Source organism: Boleophthalmus pectinirostris, unplaced genomic scaffold, assembly GCF_026225935.1.
Source record: "Boleophthalmus pectinirostris isolate CB_2022bp ecotype Guang Dong unplaced genomic scaffold, ASM2622593v1 HiC_scaffold_9, whole genome shotgun sequence".
NCBI lineage: Eukaryota > Metazoa > Chordata > Actinopteri > Gobiiformes > Gobiidae > Boleophthalmus > Boleophthalmus pectinirostris.
This window is the reverse complement of record NW_026571541.1, coordinates 3060568-3087439: the sequence shown is the minus strand read 5'-3', so window position 1 is coordinate 3087439 and position 26872 is coordinate 3060568. Positions and strand designations below refer to the sequence as shown.

The 26872-nt window shown below is 42.2% G+C and overlaps 2 protein-coding genes across 4 annotated transcripts; one reads left to right on the top strand and one right to left on the bottom strand.

Moving 5' to 3' along the window:
• On the top strand, window positions 1-12075 carry hif1al (hypoxia inducible factor 1 subunit alpha, like). Of its 3 annotated transcripts, XM_055166566.1 has the most exons (15): window positions 43-396; window positions 1787-1977; window positions 2598-2734; window positions 2808-2892; window positions 5837-5943; window positions 6351-6514; window positions 6800-6906; window positions 7454-7598; window positions 7673-7827; window positions 7924-8093; window positions 8199-8288; window positions 8376-8512; window positions 10657-10750; window positions 10844-10940; window positions 11016-12075. In XM_055166566.1, exons 1-15 carry the CDS (start codon window positions 362-364, stop codon window positions 11081-11083), a joined length of 1782 nt encoding a protein of 593 aa, XP_055022541.1. In that variant the 5' UTR covers window positions 43-361; the 3' UTR covers window positions 11084-12075. The 3 variants fall into 3 exon arrangements, with proteins under 3 accessions (XP_055022539.1, XP_020794266.1, XP_055022541.1); XM_055166564.1 differs by having other exon boundaries at window positions 1-396; window positions 7673-8093; window positions 8379-8512; XM_020938607.2 differs by having other exon boundaries at window positions 5-396; window positions 7673-8093.
• On the bottom strand, window positions 12004-26872 carry pak4 (p21 protein (Cdc42/Rac)-activated kinase 4). The gene is made up of 11 exons (XM_055166563.1): window positions 26736-26872; window positions 21900-22131; window positions 21054-21238; window positions 20611-20779; window positions 20304-20537; window positions 19715-20158; window positions 18904-19037; window positions 18454-18580; window positions 17403-17528; window positions 17077-17211; window positions 12004-13910 (listed from the first exon to the last, which is right to left on the bottom strand). The coding sequence occupies exons 2-11, from the start codon at window positions 22098-22100 to the stop codon at window positions 13755-13757; spliced, it is 1911 nt and encodes a 636-aa protein (XP_055022538.1). The 5' UTR covers window positions 22101-22131; window positions 26736-26872; the 3' UTR covers window positions 12004-13754.

The following is a 26872-nucleotide window of genomic DNA, read 5'->3' as shown; positions in this document are numbered from 1 at the left end:
TGATTTTCATAACATTGCGTGTGGACGTGAGGCGCAGAGACTCCTCCATGGCGGCGCAGAACAACCACGTGACACAGGAAGAGAACATTACAACTATTGTCATGTGGTCTGTGCGCTGCTCGGTCTGAGGACTTTGTGCTGTTCTCAAGTCTTCTCTTGCATTTAAAATTCAGTTTCATTCACTCGTACTACGGTGCGTAACAAGATACACCCGTTACCGCACCGAAGGGACTGGAAGCAGCAAGCGTTGTGTCGTTGTGGGGGCGGAGTTTGGAGCTTCATGTAAACACTCGCACACAGCCACGCAGTAAACAGAACTTAGACCAGTGCAACCATCTCTGCAGCTGAAGAAACTCTCGACATGGAGACGCCCGGGGCACCCGTAGTGGCCAAACGGTAAGAGCATGTGGCGCTCGGGGGCTCAAGGACCGGTCTATGTTCTGTAGTTTTGCAGTCCTGTTCTGAATGGGCTCCTTGAAAGTTTGAAATAGATTCACTTTATTGCGAAGTGGGGAAATCGTGCGTGCATAAGTGCATGGGTTCAAAAACTTTTGGGTAAGCAGCTCACAGTCACTGCTGCGTGGAGTTCTTACCATATCTTGCAAGGGGCTCGGGCTGGAGTGAGAACGCTGGAGACTGTGGTAGATCAAGTATGGTAGCCGGGGGGTGCTTTAAGAAGCACACCTCGACATAGAAGCGGGGGTTGGGGCCCGCAATGGTACATTCCGCTGGCACAACCTCCTCTTTTCCACTGTTGTTTATATTTTTGTTCATTTAAATGCACGCATATTGCACATTGGAGTTGCATACATTGAGCTCACAAGGCAAGTTTACTGACTGCTCAGATTCATATGGCTTAATTTTGTGCGTACACTGCAGCAGTGAAATGTGTGGCGGCGCGCCCTGTCACTACGGACGGGCTGACGGAGTACCGGTTGTTGTTGAGGACAAGCTGTTCAGTAGGTCATCACCTCCGCGCACGGCTGAGTCACGCGCTCAGACAATAATAGAGTCAGCAGAACACACTGTTCTGCGCGTGCATGTGCGCTTTTTTGTTCCTTTTATAGCGCCTATCGCGCGCACAAGAACCACTAGAAGATGGGTGGTTCTGTTCCACCTAAGTGCCACTTTTATTATGACTATTATGACCCAGTACTATTGCTTCACATATATATATTGTTTTTTAGAAAGAAATATTTGATGGAATGGAAAATAAGAGAAAAACAACAGTAACTATTTTAATGTGAATTGAACTGTATGTGAATTTATTTTGATAATAGAGTACAGTATCCTCCCCTGAATGGTTATGCTAATAAGACCCCACACTCAGTGCAGTTCAATAGGCCTAGCTAGCTAACAAACTGTAAACAAATGTGTGTGTTAGTTTCAGAGTAGTTAGCTCCTCCCTGCAGACAGATGTAAGGAAGTGTCCACGAGCGTCTGACCAGAACTGAAGCTTGGATGAGCTGCGAAATATATTCGACCAAATAAACTTTTGTCCAGTTGACAAACTGAATTTCTCTTTGCCATGGATTCTACCTGGACGACTGAGGGATTTTTTCACATATCCTAGAAATATTACCATGTTACCATTATATCTGTGTAAACCCTCAGTGGTCCAGGTAGGTTCCATAGTGTCCATGGGTGTATACTAGTCTGTGTGCTGTTATACTTGTTCTGATACAGCTCAGCATAATTCTAAAGCTATTCAGGAAAGGTTCATTTCCATCCTGTGAATGGGACCTTTTAGTATCGATGCCTGCTGAACTGTGTGTGTTATGTTCAGGAGCAACTCTGAGCAGAGGAAGCTGCGCTCTCGTGATGCAGCACGGTGCAGACGAAGCCAGGAGACTGAAGTGTTCTACGAGCTGGCCCATGTGCTGCCCCTGCCTCGTCGTGTTTCCACACACCTAGACAAGGCCGCCATCATGAGGGTCACACTGAGCTATCTGCGACTGCGCCACCTCCTGACAACTGGTATACAACTCATGCTGAGCAGTTCTCACAAGTGTCCAGCAGTAATTTGCCATTACAGAATTCATAGTAATAGCAAATAGAATACTTTGCAGCTTCAGATGTAAGGTTCAGTGGTAAAACCAAACAGTGAGAAGGCTCTTGAGATAGATTAGCAAGTCTCTATCTTTTAGCCCCAGGGCAGCTGTGACTATCATACTAGCTTAACTACAGAGTGTGGGGAGTTAATTAAAAATGCAGTGTACATTACGTACATAGCATTTTTCATTCATATTGAGTGTCCAAAAAGTTCTATATTGGGCAGATTATATTGAGTAATTGCATGTTTGCCCTGCTAACCTATAGCCAGAGAGCAAAGACAGTTTTTCGTCGCTACTGGGACAGATCTGGGACTCTTACCCATTTGCTGGTTTTCTATGAATTAATAGGTGGTTAAACTGTATGTCTGGTATTGACCAGTGTCTGTTTCACTGTTGGAATTTCTAACTTTATTATTTAACCAAATTTAACATTAGAAATTTAAATCTTCTTAAGCCCTTAGAGGAAATTGCTATTGTGATTTTGGCTTAACAAAAATACACTGAATTGAATTGCTCTGTATGACCCGTGCTCTGGTGCTGTAGAGGCAGAGAACAGCCTGGAAGACCCTATGGACCAGTTCTACTCTCAGGTTCTGGGAGGCTTCATCATGGTCCTGAGTGAGGAAGGAGACATCATCTACCTGAGTGAGAGTGTGAGCGCTCACATCGGGATCACACAGGTATTGCAGTATGGTGTGTTTAAAGGCTGTGTGTGTTATGCTGATGCTGACCTGTGCTGCATGTTCCCCTCAGCTGGAGCTTCTGGGCCAGAATCTGTATGAGTTTGTCCACCCATGTGACCAGGAGGAGCTGAGGGACATGCTGACCACACGCACTGGTGAGCCTCTCTCTGCACATACAAACCACAGCATGCATTAGGTATGCAATAGCAACTCTTTGCTTTGACCCTTGTTTGCATTTCTCGACCCTGACAAGGCACAGCTGTGAAGTGAAAGCCATTTTATGTGAATTCATCAAGAAGCTCATTGAGAGAAGGCCAAAGGTTTGCAAAGGGTGGCTACTTTTGAGATGAATATAAAAAAATATATAACGAAAGTTACATATGCATCTACGGTTCTGAATCCCAGATGACTGCCAGAGGGCGGTGCTGAAAGCCCTGAATGTTTCCTTCGCACATGCGCCGTTCGAGTAGTAATATCAAATGAGTCACACCTGGGATCTAGGATGACACCCCAGAGGTAATGGAGTAACTCGTCAGTATCTCTGGCAGTCATCTGGGATTCATAGAACCTTAGTTACATACATAACTTTCATTCTATTTCATCCCTCCTCACCGCCAGAGCGTGGTGCTGAAAGCACTGAATGAATAATACCATCTATGTCACGTAGAATCCTGAGCACATAACTTACTGAGAAGAGCCCAGAGATTCATGAAGAATCACGCCAAGAAGATGAGGAGAGACCACATTGAAGTTACAGAATCTGGCAAATGTGCTTGGTGAAGACCAAGATGCAGTAGCACATATTGTCTCCAAAGGGACCCCGGTCATAGCTGCCCATGAAGTGAAGGCATCTCAAGTAGAATGGGCCTCACACCAGATGGAGGGTTACGGCCTCCAACACTGTAGGCATGGTGAATGACCTCAACAACCCAGTACCCCAGCAGGTATGAGAAGGTATGTAGGTTTCAGTGTTTGCACCAGGCATAACACCTGCAGCTTGTCCTGCCCTCTCCAAGTAGGGGCTCAAATACAAACTCAAAGGCTTGTTATACTGAGAACGGGACAACACCTTCGGCATAAATTCTATGTTCACCTGAAACATCTGGACTCCACCTGAGACAGGAAGGGCATGCAACTCACAGACCCATTTTGCTGACACAATAGCTAATTATAATGTAGTCTTTCACAAAAGCCACTTGAGGTCCACCTCTGCCAAAGGCTCAAATGGAATGCCACACAGAGACTAATGACAGAGACTTATCATTGCATATTGCACTATTGAGCTGTTATACTGCACCGCAGGAGAAATTCCCTAACAGCGACAGCCCTACTAAGAACATGTTTTCCTCTTAGGTATGACCATAGACTGTATATAAAAGTTGACTAAGCGAGTGTGATGTCACCCATAGCATTCAGCGCCACTCAAATGAGGCTCACAGTGCTTGCTGTTACAGAAGCAATTATGGAGCCATGCCCTATATTATGAATAGTATTTTTTTTTATGGACAAAATAGCGGAAAAAACACCAGCATCATGTAGAGTGGGTTAATACAATACATTTTGAGAGCAAAATGACGAGGCAGCAGTTACAGAGAGAGGAGCCACAATATTCCAATGTAAGTCAATGGGAGCCCGGGGCCAGTAGGAGCTGGAAGGGCCGCATGTGTACTTCCTATTTGGAACACAGCTAGCACATTAGCTATGGCCATTTGTATACAGTCTGTTATTTTCATCTTGACCCAGCCCAAACAAAAAACTGCCCTGGTTCTACAGGCACTCTGCGGAGGCTGCAGCATGCCTCTGTCAGGGGAAATTGCGGGAAGCAAATAAGCCGCCGAGCCTGAATCAGAAAAGACATAACACATCCAAGCTCCCTTGTCATCAAAGCAAAATCCTGCAGTGAATCCGGCCATCTAACAAGAGAAAGCATTTGGATCCCTCCAACAGGCTTGCAACTCTCTGAGATACTCCAAGAGGGGGGTACAGAAAAGGACGTAGAAGCACACACATGTCTATAGAAAGCACTACCAAGGGCAAGCTGTTCAGCCTTTGGAAGTTCCAGCTGCAAACGATCCAGAGCTCTCGCACAAAATCTCACATGGAGCTATTGACTGAATCACTACCAAGGTTTAGTGTGGAAGAATATGAACCATTGTCAGAAACATGCAAGGACATGGCATCCTCCTCATCTCGAAAATGAAAGGCAGATGCCAGTAGAAGAGCGCATCATCCTCCGGGGAAGACGTCTCGTCCTCTGAAGCTGAGAGATTTGGGAGATGGAAGTTCGCCACCACCTGTGAAGTTTAGCTGTGCCATCATTGCCACCCTGACAGCAAGTGGCATGTAACTGAAGTTCATGATGGACTATCCAGCAATGCCTCCTTCAAGAGGTCAGGGCCGAGGCATGCTGAATATAAGGTGTGGATCCACAGGCCACACAACAGTGAGAGCTGTCCATCAATCTGGTGTGATCAGCAGAACACAATCAGTATAAATGGGGCAAAAACTAGATAGACATTGGTCAATTGGCAAGCATAGAAACCAAGGTGGGAGAGGGGGCAGGAACACAGCCGTCACTGACCCAAGTACAAATACACAATATGAGAACACTTGCTACTTATGACAGGTAGTATCAGGCCTGCAAAAAAGGGAATCAAAACAGACCAAAAAATCCACCAACACAGCCGACACACTCAGCGATAGATGGAATGCACTGACCTGACGGTATAAATAATATTTATAACAAAGAAATGAGAAACGCACACAGATGACGGAGGACTATATTACCTTTGGGGCGTCATCCTGGGTCACAAGTGTGACTCAATTGGTATTACTACTCAAACTGCGCATGTGGGAAGGGAACATTGTGCTTACAGCAACGCCCTCTGGCGAGTTGTTATTTAATTTAAAAAATTTACTACATAATTCCATATATATTGCATCATGTATTTGTTTTCTTCAGTGTGTACATAAAATGTAGAAAGTTGGATACGCAAAGAAAAAAAAACACTGAACGAGATGGTGCGTCCAAACTTTTGACTGGTAGTGTACATGTATCTGAGTATTTGAGTACTGAGTCCCTGTCTTTTTAATGTGCAGGGGTGAGCAGGAAACAGGCCGCCACTGACAGGAGCTTTTTCCTGCGTGTCAAGAACACACTGACCAACAGGGGGCGCACTGTTAACCTCAGATCAGCGACCTGGAAGGTATGGGTACAGATGGAAATTGTTGATACTTGGTTGTCACCATGGCAGCTGCGCTTGCGTCAGTCTGCCCCAGGGCAGCTATGGTTACAATAGTAGCTTACCACCACCGGGTCTAAAGTGAATGAATAATGCTGAATAACGCTCTGTAAAAGCATCTTTGTGAAAAGTGCTATATAAATTAAGACTTTCTTGTTAAACAGCACAAATCAGCTCACATTTTTAGTTTAGGTCAGTCAGTTCTTGTGTTAAAACAAAGCTCAGATTAAAGGCTAACTTGAGTAGCAGGGCACAGCTAACATTTAGCAGCACACCTCAGGGAATGTTGATGACATCAGCTACAAAGTATCAATAAGATGCAGTCTCTCAGAACTTTGTCCAACTGTGTTTCTGTCTTTGACCATGTTTAGGTCCTGCACTGCATCGGACATATGCGCTCACAAGGGGGCAATAGAATTCTGAGCCTCCTGTGTGAGCCCCTTCCTCACCCGTCCAGTGTGGAGTTCCCCCTGGACTCGTCCACCCTTCTGACCAGACACAGCATGGACCTGCACTTCACCCACTGCGAAGGCCGGTGAGCTGCAGACTCCCCACACTGCCCACACCATACTTTGTCCTCTCCCATCTAGGGTTGTCAGAAGTATCAAAAATTATTATAAGCTAGATATTCATTTGAGAAGGTATCCGTGCAAGAAAAATCACATTCACATGACAAAAATGGACCTTTCTTGAATAACTTTAGAATAATCTTGAGGTGTATCAGAACAAGAATAAGAGCACATAGACTAGTATTCACTCATGGACCTCATCTGTCCACTCTGCCCACTCCCATGCCTCTGTCTACTGCTATATCCTGCAGGGTGCTGGAGCTGCTCGGGTATGAGCCGTACCAGCTGATTGGCTGCTCAGCGTACCACTTCTACCATGCACTGGATTTTGACCACATCAACAGCAGCCTGCAAATATGTAAGTCCAGCCACACTGCAAGAAGAGTGAGCCCTGTGTGACCTGTAGCCTGGATACATAAATAGACATGTAACTTGCTAACCAGTGGTGTTCCACATATGAAGTCAGCATGGGCACAATTCTCTGTGTAACTGCTGCTATGTCGTCATTTTGGTCTTAAAATGTTCATATTAACCTGCTCTGCGTGATCCTGGTTTTTATTTCGCTATTTTGTCTGTAAATCAAGACATAAACATTAAGAACAGAAGAAACATGTGCTTTCTTTCTTCAAGGTCACTCCCACTAGTGTTAGCAACAGGTTTGATTGACAGCGCTGCTAAGCACGTGCACTTCTAGTTTAGCAGGTGGAAAGGGAAAGCCTCGTTCCAAATTGGCTTTTTGGTTGCTCTGATATTCACGGTAGGAACTCCAAATTTGGAACTTGACTCCAAATTTGCCTCTATAATCTGTTTGGCTTTATTTGGCTGAAGCTGGGTGATGTCACACTCCCTTAATCTACTTCTCTATACTGTTAATGGTGTGAGCCCCCTGTGACCTCTCTCCACAGTGCTGTCTAAAGGCCAAGTCAGGACCAAGCAGTACCGCTTTTTGGCAAACAATGGGGGCTTTGTTTGGATTGAGACCCAGGCCACAGTTCTGTACAGCCGGAGCGGTCAGCCAGAAGCCATTGTATGCCTCAACTTCATCCTTAGGTCTGCTCTACCTCCTCAAACAGCTCTGATTCCTGTACAGTGTGACCCCTGACCTCTTACCTTTGTGTGTACAGTGCCATCGAGCAGGCCCATGTGCTGCTCTCAGTGGAGCAGAGGCAGTGTGAAGACTTGAAAAAAGAGCCTCAATCTCCAACCCCACAGGAGAATGCACACACCAATACAGAGTCACCAGCAGAGCCCTGCAGCCCTGGGCCTGCTCTCTGCCCAGGTAACATGGTCCCAACTCCACAGACCTTATGCTCCTTATGGGGGCCATTTGGTTTACAGGCAGGCTCTGAAGGATGTTCATGTTTTTGTCCCACAGGCCTCACCAAACTGTCATTCTCCAGTCCAAAACCAAACAGTGAGCCCACAGCTCCCCAGGACCTGTGTAGCCCTGCACTGAGGCAGCTCCTGTCTCCTATTTTCAACATGTCACCCTCCTCACCTGTCTCCTCCTCCCAAGCCCCATCCCCTAAACCAGAAGTGGCTCTGGTGAGTAGAGGACACCTGTCTGCCCTGCTTTCTAACCTGTGGCTAACCTGTGGCTAACCTGTGGCTAACCTGTGGCTAACATGTGGCTAACCTGTGTGCCTTCAGAGTCAAGAGCAGCCCATGGACACTAGCGGGGTGGAACGCTTCTTTGCCATGTGGCCTGATGCACAGAAGGACCAAGGCCACACTCTACTGGTGAACATTTGTAACTGCACTGTGACGTTGTATTTTGTGAAAAGCCAGGTTTCTGGTGTGAGCTAACATCTGCACCTCTGTATGCAGCAGATGGATGATATGGACTTGGACATGCTGGCTCCATACATCTCTATGGACGATGACTTCCAGCTTTGCGGCCTGAGTGTACCAGAGGAGACTGAGGCCCCAGGCCCTTCAGCACTGGGCTCCAGAAGTAGGAAAAGGTAAGCCTGTCAAGGTTTGAATGACAGTGAGTTTTTAAATTTTATTTAATTTGCAAAATACAGCAACAAGTACACAGACATTAGACAGGACAGGACAATACACTAAGTACAATTTGGGACAAGACAAATGCATACAATGCCATAGCAGACGATGTGTAAAGTATGTGTGTGTGGTTGTGTGTATATAAGTGCAAGAGTATGTATGTGAGAGTGTGAGGTTTCCGAGTCAGTAAATATAAATGACTAATTGTGTATAGTAAAGCATAGATTCTACAGTATATTGGAGGGATCAAATCTTCTTTGACAATAATGACAACTATGGAAATAACAGTATATATACCAGTCTATACAGCTACAAGTAAGAAGAGGCGGAGGAACCTAGTTATATTTGTTGAGTTGTTCAGATTGGTGTTTAAGCCTCTGGAATCCCCATGGAATTATGTTTTAGGTATGTGAGATAATATCATTTCTAGGGAGAAGGGGAAAAAAACTTGAAGTTTGTGTTTCGGTAGTTTGTATAAATACCATGAGTGGTTTCCAGAGTGGGGTTCTATCAATGATTGATTATTGATATTTTGGAGAAATTCTATTGAGATATGCATAGGTTTTTCCAATGTGTAATGTTTATGCATTTACTGTTTTTTTAATGTTGAGTTGAGAAATGTTTCAGAGTAAGCGTAATGGGATGTGACTTCCATGAACGCAGACAGAGGTTTTGGAACCTTTTTCCAGCACAGGCGGGTGTGTAGTGCCAGAGGGCATGAATGTAAGTGTCAGATGTGTTCTGTGGACAGTTACTACATGTGTCTGCTGAAATGGATATTCTGGTTAACCTGAGTCCAGAAGCAGGCTTTGGGAGTGACTGATAAATCTTGCTTCCATTTGTGTGGTTTGTCTGACAGTGAAATTAATCTCTACATTTTTTTTTAGAAATTTTTTAGTTGAGGTAATATTAATTAATTCTGACACCAGTGGAGGAAGTTGTAGATTGATAGAGATACTCTTATGGGCAGAATTGATTTCTGATTTAACTTTGCTCCTAATGCCACACTTTTGGACCAGTCAGAAATGAAATGAGTTAATTGTTGCAGAAAATGTCCATGTGTTGAAATGTGTAGTCATTTTATTGCTGGTGAAATCCAGGTTATTTCATAGTGGTGTGAAACCAGATAGTGCTAAATTAGAGTTAGCCTGGTGGAAAGTGACAAAGTCACTGTCAGAGTATTGTTATTGTACTGTAAATATTGTTAAAGATTTGAAACAGGTTTGCCTTTTTTGTGATTGACTGCTGATAAAGGTAGGTCTGAGATTGAGTGTTACATGCCACGGGAGCCTAGGGGGTGGCACGGTAACTGAAAAAGATGTTAAAATGAACCGGGTGTGGAACAAAACGGGAAGCGTGGTGAGGTGAAAAAAAAAGAATGATGTTTATTACAAAAACGTAAATCGAGATAACACAAAAATGAACAACTAAAGATCGCTGCAGCAGAGAACCCACTCGTCGCACTTCTCGGGTTGGCTCCGGCTTTTATACCCCCGCTGATCAGCGGGGCGGATCCGGGGTGGGTGGATCTGAGGTGGGGCGAGGCAAGGAAAAAAACGAGGACGGCATCCGTCACATTGAGGTATTCATGCACAAAAACTGCTCTGTCTAGCCAGATGTTGCCTGATGGTTTTGGGTGGATCCATTTGATCATGTATTGTAATTATGTATTGATATAAATTTGAAGCTGTGAGCCCTCCTTGGTCTTTGGGTCTTTAAAACTTAAATCATTTTAACTGCTTATTCTGCCAAAGAGTGTAAGAGGTATATTAATCCAACAGAGAAGGTTGTCAGTTACTAGTTTGTACAGACAGGGATAGGGAGTGTATGGGCAGTCATATCTCCAATGTTGCTTTGTAGAGAGAGGATTGAGGATTTGTGCCAGTTGACAGAGTAGTCTGATAGTTTGGAGAAAGAATCTATGACCTTATCTTGTAGTGATGAAAGTGGGCTTTGTAGGTAGAGTAAATTCATCGTCAGCATAGAGACTGATTTTATGGAGAGCTTTTGGAGTTTGTATACCTCAAACAAAGCCTTCCCCGAAGCCAAACTTGTGTAAAGCCAACAGTGACAGTGAGTTTAATACTGTTCTGTATTTCAGAGTCTTCAGTGTGGATGCTGAAGAGTGCCCTGACAAGAGGCACAAGGGGCCCCTGTCCATGGAGGAGAAGCAGCTGCAGAGCCATGGTTTACTGGTGAGCGCTGCAACATGCTTCATTCACAAACATATCATTTCAACTCTAGAATTTGATTAGTCCTAAATGTGCCTTGGATTTGGTGGTCCTTAGGGCTGCCTGGAGGAGAATAACCAATCAGGGCGTGGTTGGAACCAATTGCTTACAGACAAAGACCCAGTGCTCGGGGGAGTCCAGAGCGAGCACACAGGTACAAGGCCCTTCCAGCAGCGCAAGGATGTGATAGGGACGTGATGCTAACCTTGTGTTGCTGCTTGTGTTCCAGCGCTGATGGCAGAGCTCTTCCTCAGTAGCCCTCCTGACCTGTCCCCACCCCTGTCGCCCATGACATGATCTCTGACGTCTGGTCATGTGACTTGGCAGACACCGGAACGCACAAAAGTTTCCATTTCCCAGGGCATTCTGGGAGGCAGCTAACCTGCACATACAGAGAACAGGATGCCTTCGAGCCTGCAAGCCTGAGAGGGGTGGAGCTACACAGTGGCATAAAGCATTTTTATAAGCATGTTTTTAGTCACTTTTCTATATATATATATATATTTTTTTTTTTCATCAATGTTCAATTTTAATATTATAGACGGTGCTTTTGGACATCATTTTCCACATACATTATTTATGATTATTATGATGTTAAATGTTTAGAGCTTGACCTGGGAGACATATGCCTCCTTCACTGCGGTGCTAAATTGTGTAAACCAGACCTGTGTGCATATGTGTGTCTGTGGCTTTGATACTCAAAGTAAAAATAAGTAAAATGAGTGGTCCATCTCACAGAAAATACTTAAAATCATTCACTGTATTCATGAAGCCTAATAAATCTTTTGGGCAGCTTTTTAATGTGTGCTGTTAAATTGGTGTGAATAAATAACAAATGAAACTATCTGATAAAGGCATTAGGAACGAAAACCATAAATACAAAAAAAAGTGATTGTGATTAAAAAATGAATCATATTTACATACACACAACACGTATATGTAAATGTGATTCATTTTAATCATAATTTGAGGTTTTTAGTAACATTTAACAGTTTTCTTTTGCTTTCTTTCCTAATGCCTTTATCAAACAGTAATATGTTACATCCACACACACGTGTGTGCGTGTCTGTATATCATGTATACCATGGTTTTCTTATTTCTTTTCATTAATATTCATATTATAGACCCCTTGTTCTTGAAACCTTATGGATAAGTGTAAATAAATGACACATTGTGTTGTGTGTGATATCTGCAGAAAAAGACAACTATACAATAGAAACTTTACAAAATATGTATTTGCAAAAAGTAACATTTGTCAAATTTGTGAAATAAAAAACATGTTGCAGCCACAGTTTCCACAGCCACTTCTTGTTGCTTCTAGCTTGAGCAGCAGAGTTCAGGAATGTAGTGATGTAGCCATGTAGTGTCCAGTGGGCCGATTATGCACCACAATCTAAAAGAACGGTGTTCAAACGTAGTTGGGCCACGATGTGCTCCACTTCACAGAAGCAGGAGTTTGCTGCCATCAGTGGCTCCCCAAACCTGTACACGTCATTCAGCTTTAGACAGCATACCAAGTCTGGCATCTGTTGCACACTGTGCCTCTTTCTAGAGTAGGAGAAGCACAAGTATTGGTAGTTTTCAGATTACCAATCAAATGTGATGATGTTATACTCCTAGGTGGGGGGAAAGAGCCAGTTTTTCCTATAGATAACATTGTACTTTACCAAGAAATATACAAAAGGTAAATTCACAAATGTTGAACCTGAACATTTCTATTAGTGTCGAGCCACAAGAATTCACTGCATGGCAACAAAAATCTGCATTTTAATAATAAGAATTTTAACTGCCCCCATCTGTATTAATTAACATTGCTCTATAGAATGCTGTAATGTCATCTGAAACTCACCATTTAAAAGAGCAGTAAAATCACTCATAGAGGAGCATAGAACTGTTTAAGAGGAGCTCTACTGTCACTTGGGGTTGTTTAGAGTTCTCTAAAAAGCTCTTTGAGCTTCTAACATGTGCTCACTGCCTAATGTACATCAGAGATTAGAGCTATCACTGATTGTCCGGCATGTTCTCTGCCTGCTTAGTACCACAAACCTATGCCAAGCTGGGTCCTTGTGTGGACAGCTCAGTTTGTGCATGACATCAGTACACAAGCATGTCTTCAGACATGCTCAGTGGGTTCTGGTGCTTCTTCAACACTTTGGAAGTAGCCCTTGTAGACTTTAGGGGGTTTACATAGGCTGGGGTATGCCACAGTTCCACCAGATGGCCACCACATGTACTACCAAAAACATGCGAGGAGCTAAAGGCAGCAGGAGTGTGCAGCTTCATCTCCACTAACAGTGCTTCAAAGGGTTTCACATCTCAACCTAAAACATCATGATCAGAAAATACCACATACAAAAGACATCTCTCACCTGAACAGGCTGTGCAGTGGGGCCACAGTGAAATGTAATACAGGGATGAGAACAGGTCAGAGTGTTTGAGGAAGTATCATGCTGGTGCCCCGTCTGCAACGCCTTAGCCAACACTGATAAATCCAACACTAAGACTTCCATGTTTGGCCCAATGACATGTTAGACCTGCTCTCTAAAACAACTTTAAGTACAATTTATGTTGAAATCTCCAGTGTTTTCCTGCTGTAGTGTCTGGTATGTCCAACAGTGAGTAGCGTTCATTTGACCACAGAGAAGCCAGAGTCTGAAGCCTCCCACGCTCAGTAGTCACTCATGGAAGTGGTTGGGGTGAGATGAGGACAGTGTCAAACGTTACATCAGATGCTTCATACTGGCAAAATTAAAAAATAAAGGCTAAAAGAGTATGTGGTTACTCTGTGATCTTCTCAGTGTTCACGGGGGGGGGGGTTAAACTAAAGTGAAAGATAAAAAACTCTCTCTCGCTCTCCTGTGCACACACACGCGCACACACACCCGAACACATACACACACTCACACACCTTATTGCCAGGTCAGGACTGCACACAGGTTAAAGTGGCTCTACAGTGGGAGCACACAGTTCACTTGATTCGGTTCTGTCTCATGAGGGGTACGATGCAGGAGGGGGGCCCAGCCTTGGACAGAAAAGGGTGTTTGAGGAGTTCACTGGCTGTAGCCCTCTGTGCGGGGTCTCGCACCAGCATCCTGTCCAAGAAGCCCTTCAGGAGGGGGGAGACCTGGAGCACAGAAAGACATTCCACGTCAAATCTCTGAATGCTCCTGCTCGACCATCTCAGATTTGACTGGGAGGTTCACACACTTCCTGATAGGAAAAGTCCCAAATTTTAGCTTCCAACTCCTTATAATTCTGTCATTAAAACATATTTTGTCAACTATCTCTTGACCTGCTTTTGAGCAGAGTTTTCCGAGGAGCCATTTTCAGATTGCTGTATCTAAAAAACTATTTAAGGTAAGTCCTTCAAATTTTCAAGGGTTAAAATTTGCCAAATGTACTTGTAGAATCTGGACTTTTACACATGTGCTTTTGGTTTATCACAGATTTCTGGGGGCTTGAATTCGCTTGAAAATTCTACTCTTCAAATATCAGGGCATCTTTGAAGGAAGGTGGAAAGTGCGATTTCAAAGACATGTTTGATATTGAACATACACCTTCCCACACATGCCACTGTGGACTTTGTATTCTAAAACTGACCCTCTGTGATGAACGCTCTAGAAGATATTACTGTTAAAAATGGAAAAAATAAATTTGGTGCCATCTTTACCATGTTGTAACAAAAAATAAATAAATTACAGCACCCACCAACATAAAATGGACTGTTTTAGAAAGACTAGATGTTTGTTTTTAACATATCTAAAATGTGTGATGGTGTTCTGCCTTATTTTTGCAAAATGAATTTTTGGAAATCTTGTTTTTGCATACATTCATTCTTCATAAACTACACTTGAAGTATAACTTAAATGTAGTCTTAAGATATAGAAATAGAAATGTGTCTGTTACAATCCTGTACAAAGACACAACAAAAAGAGGGAGGCGAGGGGTTATATATTTTTTTTAACTAAATAACTAAAAAAAACATATACAATGTGGTCGGTTAAAGTCAGTCATCAGTAATGTGTGCCTGTTGATGGTCGTGAGATGTTTTGAGTGTGCTGTTGCTGTGTCAAAATCAACCTAAAGATGGCATGAGCATGTGAGTCCATGGCTGATGAGCTGGAAAGTAGATTTGCAAATGCACTAGCAGGTGCCAGGTACCAGTGATAATCACTGTTTCAAGCCAGTCAATACAACAACAACTGAGGTCAGCAGAGTATTTGGAAGTGCTGGATTTTTAGTCAACTATAAGACAAAACATGCAGAAGAAGAGGTTTCACAGGGCTTCCAAAGCAGTGACATGATACCTGGCCAATATGTAACCTGTGTTTATGACCATCACCGGTGGGTGGGACGCATCAGAGAGACATCTGAAGCCCAGTAAGATGTTCAGATACAATTCATGCATCCACGTGACCCAGCAAAAGGTTTCTTCTGGCCCAGGAGAGAAGACTAGTGCTGGGCACCTTTACAATAATAAGAATAATAATGCATCAATTTTATATAGTGCATTTTTGGACACTCAAAGACGCTTTACAGAGCATTAGTCATTCACTCCTGACCCGGTGGTGGTAAGCTACATCTGTAGCCACAGCTGCCCTGGGGCAGACTGACGGAAGGGAGGCTGCCAATCTGCGCCATCAGCCCCTCACTCACACACACACCACGTTCATACTAGGCAATAAGGGTGAAGTATGGTACGGTATGGCCAACACATTATTTCTAAAATAGATGTTCCTAGCACTACAACAGGATGCCTATATACAATTCAGGAGTGTCACACCAGTGTTCAGGAGTGTTTTCTTAGCTTATGAAAGTGCCTTCAGAGCCCATGAATGCTCTGCATGTATGCAAACACCAAATTTTCAAAAATTAATTTTGCAAAAATAAGGCAGAACACCATCACAAATGTTTGATATGTTAAAAACAGCCATCTAGTCTTTCTAAAACAGTCCATTTTATGTTGGTGGGTAATGTCATTTTTTTACATAACATGCTAAAGATGGCACCAAATTTATTTTTTCCATTTTAGCACTTAATATCTTCAAGAGCGTTCATCACAGAGGGTCAGATTTGAATGACCCTACACATCAGCTCACAGTACCACCTCATGAGCAAATATTTCTTCATCCCTGTACAAAAGACTTTATAAAGAGGTGGCCTTATGAAGCTCATCAATATTAGCAGTTATAGTAGAAAATTCAGAGCCAAGTTCCATATTTGGATTTCTGACCATGAGTATTATAGGAACCAAGAGCCAATCCGGAGCAACCTAGTGTTAAATTAGGTTTAAACACAATATTGAAATCCAATTTGAAAGTTTAGTACTAAGAAAATGGACTTGATACTCAATAATGATTCCAATACATGATCATAATAAAAAACATTTTTTGTTTAGAAAATAGTACTTTCTTCTATATTCCCATTCACTCTGTTAGGCTTTGGCTCTATGCAGAATGCAGTCTGTGAGGCCCCTGGAAGCGTGAGTTTAACAGGGTGAAAGGTTTTCTTCTAGGAAAACATGGGCTTGTGCTTTTAAATCCACATTTGATTTATAGTGGTTTTATTATTTTTGCATTTTCTGTTTATAAACTAACTATGGCTCTCTCATCATAAATGACCATCATCATTTAACAGAAACTTGCCACCCCCTTCCTGTTCTGTTTGTGCTCTGGGTCTAACTCTACCTTGCTGTCTCTGTTCTGCTCTCCACTCGGCAGCAAACGTGGAGGCATACTGTGTTTGCCCGTGCCTTAGGTCAGGTGCTCTTCCCTTTTATAACACAGGATGCGACCAGGGCAAATGTACGCCTTGCAAACAGAGCGTCAAAATCACACGCCTGATGCAGCTTTAAGCATTAGGTAAATATATGTACATTATTAGTATTCAGATTCTAGAAATGTGATGATCTCATACTTCCAGATGGGGCTCCAGAGCCAATTTTTTCAATTGATAACATTGCCATGAATTGATACTTTGCCATGAAATATCTAAAATGTTGAACCTGATCATTTCTCTTCGTTACTAGACCCAAGACATTGCTGTACTACAACATAAATCTGCATTTTAAAAATATTAATTTTAGCTGCCACTCCATCTGTATTAAATAAAACTGGTTCACAGAATGCTGTGATGTCATCCGAAATCCAGCAATAGCATAAAACATTTCAGAAAAGGTTAATTTCTGTCCTGTGCATGAGTATCTAGTTTTGATACTAGTTTTAATATCAACAAGAGGTCAAAAGTATTGCTAATCAGATACTAGGGTACAGTGTGGTAGAGGTGAGTACCTTGTGCAGGTTCTTGAGTTTTGGGGGTAGGTTGTCCCGGATCATCTTCATGGCTTTCAAGGGCGGCTCATTAAAGTACGGCGGCTCTCCGTCCACCATCTCAATGACCATGATGCCCAAAGACCAGATGTCCACCTGCACAGGGGGGACACCAGGACTCAGAGGCAGACAGGACAGAGGCAGAGAACCAAGAATAGAGGACCCAGGACAGGGGACACAGGAAAGAGGACACAGGAAAGGGGACCAAGGGCAGGGGACACCGAGCTATATACACAGGGCAGAGGACACAGGATACCCTTGAATGGTGACCTCAGGGAGTGTGATACCTCAGGACCGTAAGGCAGCCGTGAGATGAGCTCTGGGGCCATCCAGTACGGGGTCCCCACCAGAGACTTCCTCCTCTGCACCTCTTTAGAGACCTGAGCACAGAAGCCGAAATCTGACAGCTTCACCTGAAACAGAGCACCTCACATCAGACACCTTTACTACAGTTCCCCCTGAAAATACTAGTGTGTGCCTTTGTTTGGAATGCTCCACACTATCCGTCTCTGCTCTTATCAAGCGACACAGGCATGCTTGACAAGAAGTCCATTCCAGAGGTCCATTTCCCGTTCATTTTCCCTACCGATGTTCTGTATATTAAATGGCTATGTGGTAGCTAAACCTCTAGGTTATTAAAACATTTAGCAGAATCTTAAGTTTTTAACTACATTTTTGGACTCAAAACAACCGCATTTGGATATTAGTTAACATGTAGCTGGTTAGCCACTGCGGTGTCTTTGAAATCTTAATATGCGAACATTTTGAAAAGTCTATTGGAAAAATAAATGGAAAAAAATCAGTTCCAGAGATTGGCAAGTCCAGAGCTGAAATTATTCAAATGATTCTAGTGAAGGTGTATGGAGTTTAAAAACACAGTGGAGCACTTCCTGTATTACCACATGAAATCACAAGGTGGAAAATAGTATTTTCTGTTTGAGAGGAAAATCTAAATATGCAGGGTTTGTGTGAACATGCGTGAATGAAACAAAACACAACTCCAGGTGTGTTTGTGATGATAATACAATATTTTAACCTAGTTCAAAACTTAGCATATTATAGGCCCTTAAAGTAGTAAGGTTGAATTTATGAGTAATAAAAGTGATTTATTTAACCCTCTGCAGCTCAAATCTAAAAAATAACAAAAAGTCCTGCATTGGTACAAAGAAAAAGTACCCATGGTAAAAGCCAACCCTTCAAAATTGTTTTATTTTTCACATACTCGAGTCAATATAGTAATGACTGTGGCAATTGTAGGGCAGAATAATGGGATGAGCTTGTTTTTACTAAGTCAGGCCTTTGTACAGTTTGGTAGTGAGCAGTGGTGCTGTCTCGTACCCGTCCGTCATGGGTGAGCAGGATGGAGTCACTCTTGATGTCGCGGTGGATGACTCCCTGAGTGTGCAACACAGACAGGGCCTTGAGCACAGACACACACACTGTGGCTATCTGCTCCTCGTTCATTCTGGGCACAAAGAGCAAGTCAAGATTTTATTTGTGTGACAACAAAACTAGTATCCACAATTGCATTAAACATTTTCTAACGGACATGAGTGATCTGATGCAAGTACAGGAGTACACTTGTCAAAACGTAGGGTTGTCAAAAGTATAAAAAATCTGATACTAATTAATAATAAAACTAGTATAGAAATAAGATACTCATTTGAGCTGCTGTCAATACTAAAAAGGTCAAATTCAAAATGAGAGACAAAAAATACTTAATAATACTCAATAATAATTATTATGATGTCCATAATGATGCCTGTTGAGCACCCTCTTCTGGCTCACCTAGTGTGTGTCACAATGTCTGTAAGTGCTCCTCCCTCCAGGAACTCCATGACCACCCACAGCTCATCTCCCACCAGGTAGCTGTTGTACATCTCCACCACGTTGTCATGATGATAGTCCCGCATGATCACCACCTGTGCACAGGCACATGTCACATATCAAAGCAATTTGGAGCTCCATCATTACAACAACAGAGGATATAGTAATACCCAGACATACTTCTTCATCGAACAATAGTGACAAACTCAGGGATCACAGAACTAAAACAACTATGAAAAGGCCATATTATCCTTTATTAAACCTCTAAATGTGCAACTACCAAACTACATTTGGGAGCTGTTACTTTCACTTGGCAACTTGAAACTTCTTTCTTTTTATTTTCATGACCAGAAAACTAATGGTGTGTGTGTGTGTGTTATGTGCTAGGGAACATTTGAAAACTTAGGGCCACAGGTATTATGTGTTAGGTCAGTAGGGCTAAGTGATATGACCCTTTGACACCCTGCTGCTCATTTTGTCACATTGTGATGCAGTGCTCCTCTGTATGATGCTGCTTTATCTTTATGCAGTAAAGACTGAACTCTCACAAGAACCAGATTGTTGTTGTTACAAACTGAGGACATGTATTTTAATTCTGAATTTAGATGATGAATTTCTATGTGCGTTACTAATGTTATTAGTCATGAAGGACTTGTGCGTATGCATACATTTGTATAATTCAAAACTACAGGATGTATGAGGCAGGAAATTTATACAGGCAAGTATGCATACATTTTTGTGAATGAGTCAGTAGAACTGCGATGAGATATACCTCATTAAAGAGCAGCTCTCTCCTCTGTTGTTTTCTCAGGTCCATCTTTTTTACAGCTACAAGTTTCCCAGTGGTTTTCACTGTGGCAATGCACACAATGCCTGTGGAGCCCTCCCCAATTTTGATATAGTGGTCCAGGTACGTGCGCGGATCGCCAGGGTCCACTACCATCTGAAGAGCAGCTCTGAACTGCTCATGGGACACCCTCTGGGGCTCTCTCTGAGGGGAGCGGGCCTGGGGAGGGGCCCCTGAGGCCCCAGACTGCACTGGGGGCCTGGGTGCTGGAATGTTGGGGTGAGGAGTGTGCGGGTGCTGCTGAGGTGCCTCTGGGGTGAGAGTGGGGTGGGAGGTGTGGTGAGTGTGGGTTAACGAGGGCTTAGGTGAAACATCGCTGGGTCCTGTGGGGGGGCTGCTGTGAGGGGAACTCTCCTGCTTCCGAACAGGCTGTGAAAGCAACAAAGCACAGACATGTCTGTCATATGATTTGAACGCAAACGTACCGAGTACACACACATAGTCAAATTTTAGAATAGTCTTAGAATCAGTTGGACAGCAGAGCAGACACAAAGTAAAGGGTGTATGGTCTCACCGGGCCTGTGGTACTGCGGCTACCCTCGCTGTCTGCACGTGGGTAGGTGTTAAAGGGCCGTGTGTTCTGCTGGGCAGTCTTCAGATCGCCCTCTGTCATAGGCAAGTTTGAGGTGCGGATGTTGGGGCCAGACAGGGGTCTTTTGTCTCGCGGAGACTGTGGGCTGTCTTCAGAACCTATGTAGCTGGACTGGGGTCTGTGTTCACTGGGCTGATTCTTATGCACCATCTGTTCCTAGGAGAACAGTGCAGAGTCAGTTATAGAACACGTGTCAAAGTATTAGTTAGAAGAACTCATTCATCAGAACCTGGCTGTGCTCCCGATGTTCTCTGTCTCTGTGTGGGACAGGCGGAGGCCCAGTGCCTGGTCTGTTCTTGTGGCCCCTACTAGGCTCTTGGCCCCTGGGCTGCTGTTGAGGGCGCCTCTGGACTTTTTCAGGTGGGACTGCATGCTCTGGTTTGGCTCTTGGTCCCTCTCTAAAAAAAAAAAAAAAAAAAAAAAAAAAAGATGCACACTTATCCTACATTTAACAGGTGGCATTTGTCCCATGAGTGCTGTTGGACACATGTAGGTCTATGTTAAGACGTGAGTGATATTTAAGGTAGGTAGAATGTAGTATCTCCAGTGGTCCGCAAGCTTGGGACTCCTAAAAGGGGGCAGTATGTCTCTCTTTGCACAAAGAAAACAGTCAAGGTGGGCACCGCACCGTACCGTACCAGCCCTGTGGAAATGAGGCTTAGAGAGTGGTACCTGTCTCCTGGGTGGGCGTAGTGTCTGTAGAGATGCTCTCCGTTCTCCTGCTGTTCAGGGAAGTTCCTACGCGGGTGGATAGGTGGGCTTCCTCGCCTCAGAGAATTGGAGCGTGTTATGGACAACTCATCTAATAGCCATGTTAGAGAGCCGTCTGCGCCAATCTTACTGCCTCGAACTATGGTCTAGATGTGAAACAGTAGCTGGTTAGTTTAAAAAATGTCATAGTCTTTGAATTCCAAAACAAGCTAATCAGAATCATCACATCATATATCAAACACCTGTCTTACCTGTGGCTTTCTTAGACAAAGTGTAAATTAATTCTCTCCTATAAATTTGAATTGAATGTATAAATGAATGTTTTCATTCTTATCGCATCCTCTTATTAAAACAATTATCAGCCTTTAATTACATTTGTATAGATGGCATGGTTTATTTGCACAATAACTTCTTTACAAGAAAGTCAGGAGGAAACTTGTTTCATAATAATCCTCACTTTTAAATTTTTTCTAAATCTCAATTATTCAAAATACAAATGAATTTATTTATTTATTTGATTAATTGCCCAGCCCTACGCTGAAGTTATACTTGTGTAGTTCAACAGACCAAGATATCAAACAAAAACTGTAAACAAATAGGTATGTATTTAGCTCCATCCTTCAGATATAAAGCAGTGTCCACTGGCAATCTAACCAGAACTGAAAAAGCAGCTTGGATGACCGTACAAACAACAGAATTTAATTTTTCTTTTGCTATGTAAGCACAAATGTCAACTAATGCTTGTTCTACGGCAGGTATTAAAGAGTTGAACAGTGATGTAATGAGAGAGGAGAGCAGAAGACTTACTTTGTGTGGTTCCACAGTAGTGATGACTGTTGCATCTATGAAGGGCTTGGGGCGTTTGGCTGTGTCTTCGATGAGGGACTGCCACTGGCGTGGCAGCCCCACAAACTTCTGTTCCTGCTGGTCGAAGTCTGTGTGCACGCGGTGCTCAAAGTTAGATGGAGCAGAGATGTCAATCCGGGTCTTCTTCTTCTTGGAAAACATGACTGCATTTGATAGCAGTCCAGCATCAGACCTGCAGGGATAGCACACACATTGGCTTAGAGGTGGAAGATCATCTACTAGTCAAACATTTGGACACACCCTCCCATTCAAGACTTGTTCAGGTTCATTTTAGACTATGGGGGGACCACCACAGTCTGTTGTATTAGTAGGAACATATTCTCTACATTTTAGATGCATACAGAAGATATTTTATTTTAGATTCTAATTCTAAATTATGCCCTTTGTTGTGCTGTCAGCACTGCAAACCCTTGACCTTCGCTCAATAAGTTTCCTGATTAAGTCTCCTTAAATGGTTTTTACATCAGGTGTGCCATGTCATGGTCAAGGAGTGTCCAAAGCAGTGATAAAGCAAAGGGTGAAAACTTTTTTAAAACCTAAAATCTAAAGCTAGTTTAGAGCTATTTTGTTTTATCCATAGTTAAGATGCTTTCAGTGAAAATCTACAATGTAAATAGTTTAATCAAATATACATGGAAGTGTCTAAATGGTTGACTGTAGTGGAGCTGTGGACCAAAATAGTTCGCTTTTATGGTACAAGCATGAAAATTTGCAAGATTAGTAACACCCCCAGGACTAATATTTCTGGATATGAAAACAAGTCTAATTCAACACTGGAGCTGAGAACTGCACACATCACAAAATGGACTACATGAAAACGAGGCTGGCATAAAAACCACTGCATAATCCCTTTCTTCTAGTCTAATTTGCTTAGTTATCCATTTGTAATGCTTAACAACAATTTTTTCTAAACTCCAAAGCATTAAGGAGGTCACGTGACCATTTTCCTTGAGAATGTAAGGGTTGTGTGGGTTCCCTGTGGCTGAAATCTAAGTTAAAACATTATATAATATTTTATGTTTCAAAGCCATATTTATTGGGTTTTTGATAACGAAAAACATTTAACCAACTGTAAAGATCTGTAAGTGCCATATCACATTTCATAATTTATAATAATAATAATAATTTCATAATTAATAATTAAATGCTGCATGGAAGTGAGGCTTAACCCCAAAACACAGCACAGAGATCTACCTTAAATTGTTAAATTTATTCAAAGTGCCCCTAAGTGCAGCTGCCCCCACATTTTCATGAACCTGTACATACCAAATTTCCCTTTGCACACTTGCATTGAACAGCACAGGCTACACTGCATCCACACTTTTTAAGTTCATAGAATGTGTTCTTTGCCTGGAGGAGCCTCATCCACAATGGTACCCACTGACTGCCATCATGCTTCCATCCCGTCTGCAGGGCTGGGGAGATCTGGTGCCTTAAAATACTAAAATACAGTACTTTCAATCTTTCATTGTATGGCATTAAACAGCAGTTTAAGCCTTTTTTTTAATTATTATTATTAGACTTTAAATTCAACATGTGAAACTAAAACATAGTAAATTTGAGGTCTTAATAATGGGTTTATATCTTGATTACAATCCATATCTCACTGCAGTACAGGTGTGAACAGAGCCTCCTCTTTAGATTAGTTTATAGTCTGAACATCTACAGCTCATTCTAGATCGCAATGAAAATACGACACCAGCACAAAACCTGGTCGAATCTCGCCTTAATTTGGTCATAATCCCAAATGACTGTCTCTACAGTTTCAAAGGTGTTCTCAGTCTGGTGTGGGATTACTGGAATGAGCCGTCCACCACCTGCTGGTGTCATTATTGTTATTATGATACTGTGATGTGTTTTAGGGGGGTAAACAAATTTGGTGATGGTTTATTTGTGCCAGATTTAAATCTGTCACTATGACGCCTTAAAAGACAATATAAAATAAGATATTTCTAATCTAACGTTCATTACCTCCACCAAGGAGGTTATGTTTTTGCCGGCGTTTGTTTGTTTGTTTGTCTGTTAGCAACATAACTCAAAAAGTTATGGACCGATTTTGATGAAATTTTCTGGATTTGTTGGAAATGTGAAAAGGAAGAACTGATTTCATCTTGGGGGTGATCCGGAAGAAATCCTGGATTCTGGATCACTTTGAAATTTTAGTTAACATTGTGGTAAATGGGGCCAAAAATTTTGTTTCTCAATATCTGGGTTAATTATTGACCAAACCCCATGAAAATTGACTCAGGGATGGACAATGGGATCCTCTTTCATATTCCAAAGGCTGATCCAGATCTGATCCTGAAGACTGATTCTATCGCAATTTATATAAAAAATGGGGGTAGCCCTTGGCGGAGGTCTGCGCTCTCTGAGTGCTTTTCTAGTTTATTATGGTAAGGATCATTTACACGCAATCTGAATATTAATGCCTAAAGATTTTTTAGGCATTAATTTGTTAGTAGTATTAAAGATGTACTATGTAACTTTCCTGCTGGAAGCGATAATGGCAATGTTATACTGTTCGTCAGTATGGCATTAAACTTGTCTATCTCCATGGAGACAAGCCAGTGGCACAACCAGGCCATGTTTACAGGTCAGATCTATGGAGAGGTGACCCCCACTCATAATAAGAATTCATGTTTATTTCAATGTATTTTTTGAGCAATAAAAACACCCAAAATAAAATTAAGATTATATAAATAGGTTTAATGCTATATATAAATAGGTTTAATGCTATATATAAATAGGTTTATATACTATATACGCTATATACTATATACTATATACGCTATATACTATACACTATTCTCTCTAAAGAGTATACACAAAGCTTTATTTTAACAATTTAATGTAAAGACATAATTGCACAAAACTATAGAGTAACATGTTACTCTTATAAATTGGATTTAAAAAAAAAAAAATTTGTCTAACATATCAGCCCAAAAATAATGGCAGAGCTTATCAGACACCAGTTGCTCTGGTGATCTCCTGTTTTTTGTATTTGGTACAAAATGTATTTTGTATTTCTTCCTGTATTTAATCATCATCAAGAAGAACAATTTCCAAGAAGCACAGAGCAAAGTACAAAAGTTCAAATTAAATAAATGAATACATTTAAAAAGTCCATGAAATACTTTGAAGAAAAACAGCATTTTTTATCATTCATCTGTGCAGTGTGTACAGTTCTATATGAATAAATAACTTGTCTGTTCCAACATCAGCATCAGTGGTCATGCTAGGATAGCCAGCTTCCCAAGTGTGTTGTGTCATTAGTCAAAGCTTGTTGCAGTCCCAAGATCTATAAAAGGTGAGCAGCTTATCAGGTCCTTCCACGGCTCGTGTTTACTTTTTTGTTGTTTTTGCTCATGCATCTGAGAACAGACACATCTGCCAATACTGTGAGGGTGTTCAAGTACAGTCACAAAATTATTCAGATGATTCTAATGAAGGTCTATGGAGTTCAGTGAAACGCTTCGTGTATTACCACATGGCATCACAAGGTGGAATAGAGTGTTTTCTATGTAAAAGAAGAACTCTAAATATGCAGGAATTGTGTGTTAATGGACCTGCATTATGCTATCGGATCTTTGTTATAATGTTCTTTCATCACAAACATATCTGGAGTTGTGTTTTTGTCCTTCACACATGTTTAACAAAAAAAACCTGCAGATTTAGGTTCTTCTTCAGATTTAGAGTTCTTCTCTCAAACAGAAAACACGCTGTTCCACCTTGTGATGTCATGTGGTAATGTGTAAGTGCTCCACTGTGTTTTTAAACTCCTTACACATTTAGTAGAATCATCTCAATCATTTCAGCCCAGAACAGTCTTGTTTGAACTAAACGTAAAAGGAGCAATTACCTTGAAAACTACTACTTCATGACATCACAAGGTGGAACAGAGCATTTTGCGTTTTGGAGGTGTAAACAGACTAATAATAAAAGTTTTTTTTTTTAACATGTGTGAATGAAACAAAACACAACTTCAGGTCTGTTTTTGAGGCGGTAACAGCATTTAGCATGGCTTAAAGCTCAAGTTATATAGGATCTTTAAATATGTGTAAATGAAACAACACAAAAACTATCGTAATATTGGCTCTTTAAACGGTAAAAAGTCTTCATAATGTTGCCAATACCAGGAAGCTGCCCCATCAGAGAACATTTCCCACCACTGTGTCCTCTGTGGCATCTGTGGAATGTTTAATGCGCACACTCTGGCCTACAGTAGCCAACAAGACAAATACATGAGACTCACACGGGTTTCAGTCAATACAATACAAAGGTGCGACACGACACAGGTTTGAGTGGCCCACAAAGAGACAGTGTGTGAACAGGACAAGCCGCACCACACGCGGATCATCTACACGTAGTCTACCGTACGGTTAAAACTACTACGTTTTGTGCCAAATACGAAATCCCCGAAACAAAACGCACCAAGGCAGAGCAGAAGGAATAAAGGCCCACTTTGGGAGCTCTGCCCAAGTTGCACTGTGCCGTTTGGATCGGAGCCTGCCTGAGGATTTATTTCGCAACTTAGGAGGAGTGACATTAAAACACACAATTAGCCGTAGCCCTTTTCGGTTTAAAGAGCGAACCTGATGTTAAGGAATTCATAATTAAGAGCACTGCTAAGTCCGCACACGCCAAACCTGACCAGACCTGAAAAGCGGCTAACTTTAGCCACTTAGCATCTAGTTAAACAGGAATAGAGATTCGTCACAAGCTAGGTCACAACATTCAAAAGTCTCCAAAACTAGCGAGAATATGGCATCTACTTACCCGAAAAAACACAACTGAACTTTAAGCTTCCACTAAGACGTAACGATCCTTGCTTTGTTTCGCGTCCGAGAAGCAAGTAAACTTTAACCAAACTGTGTGACATTAGCCCAAGTATTACTTTAGCGACGCCATGTTGA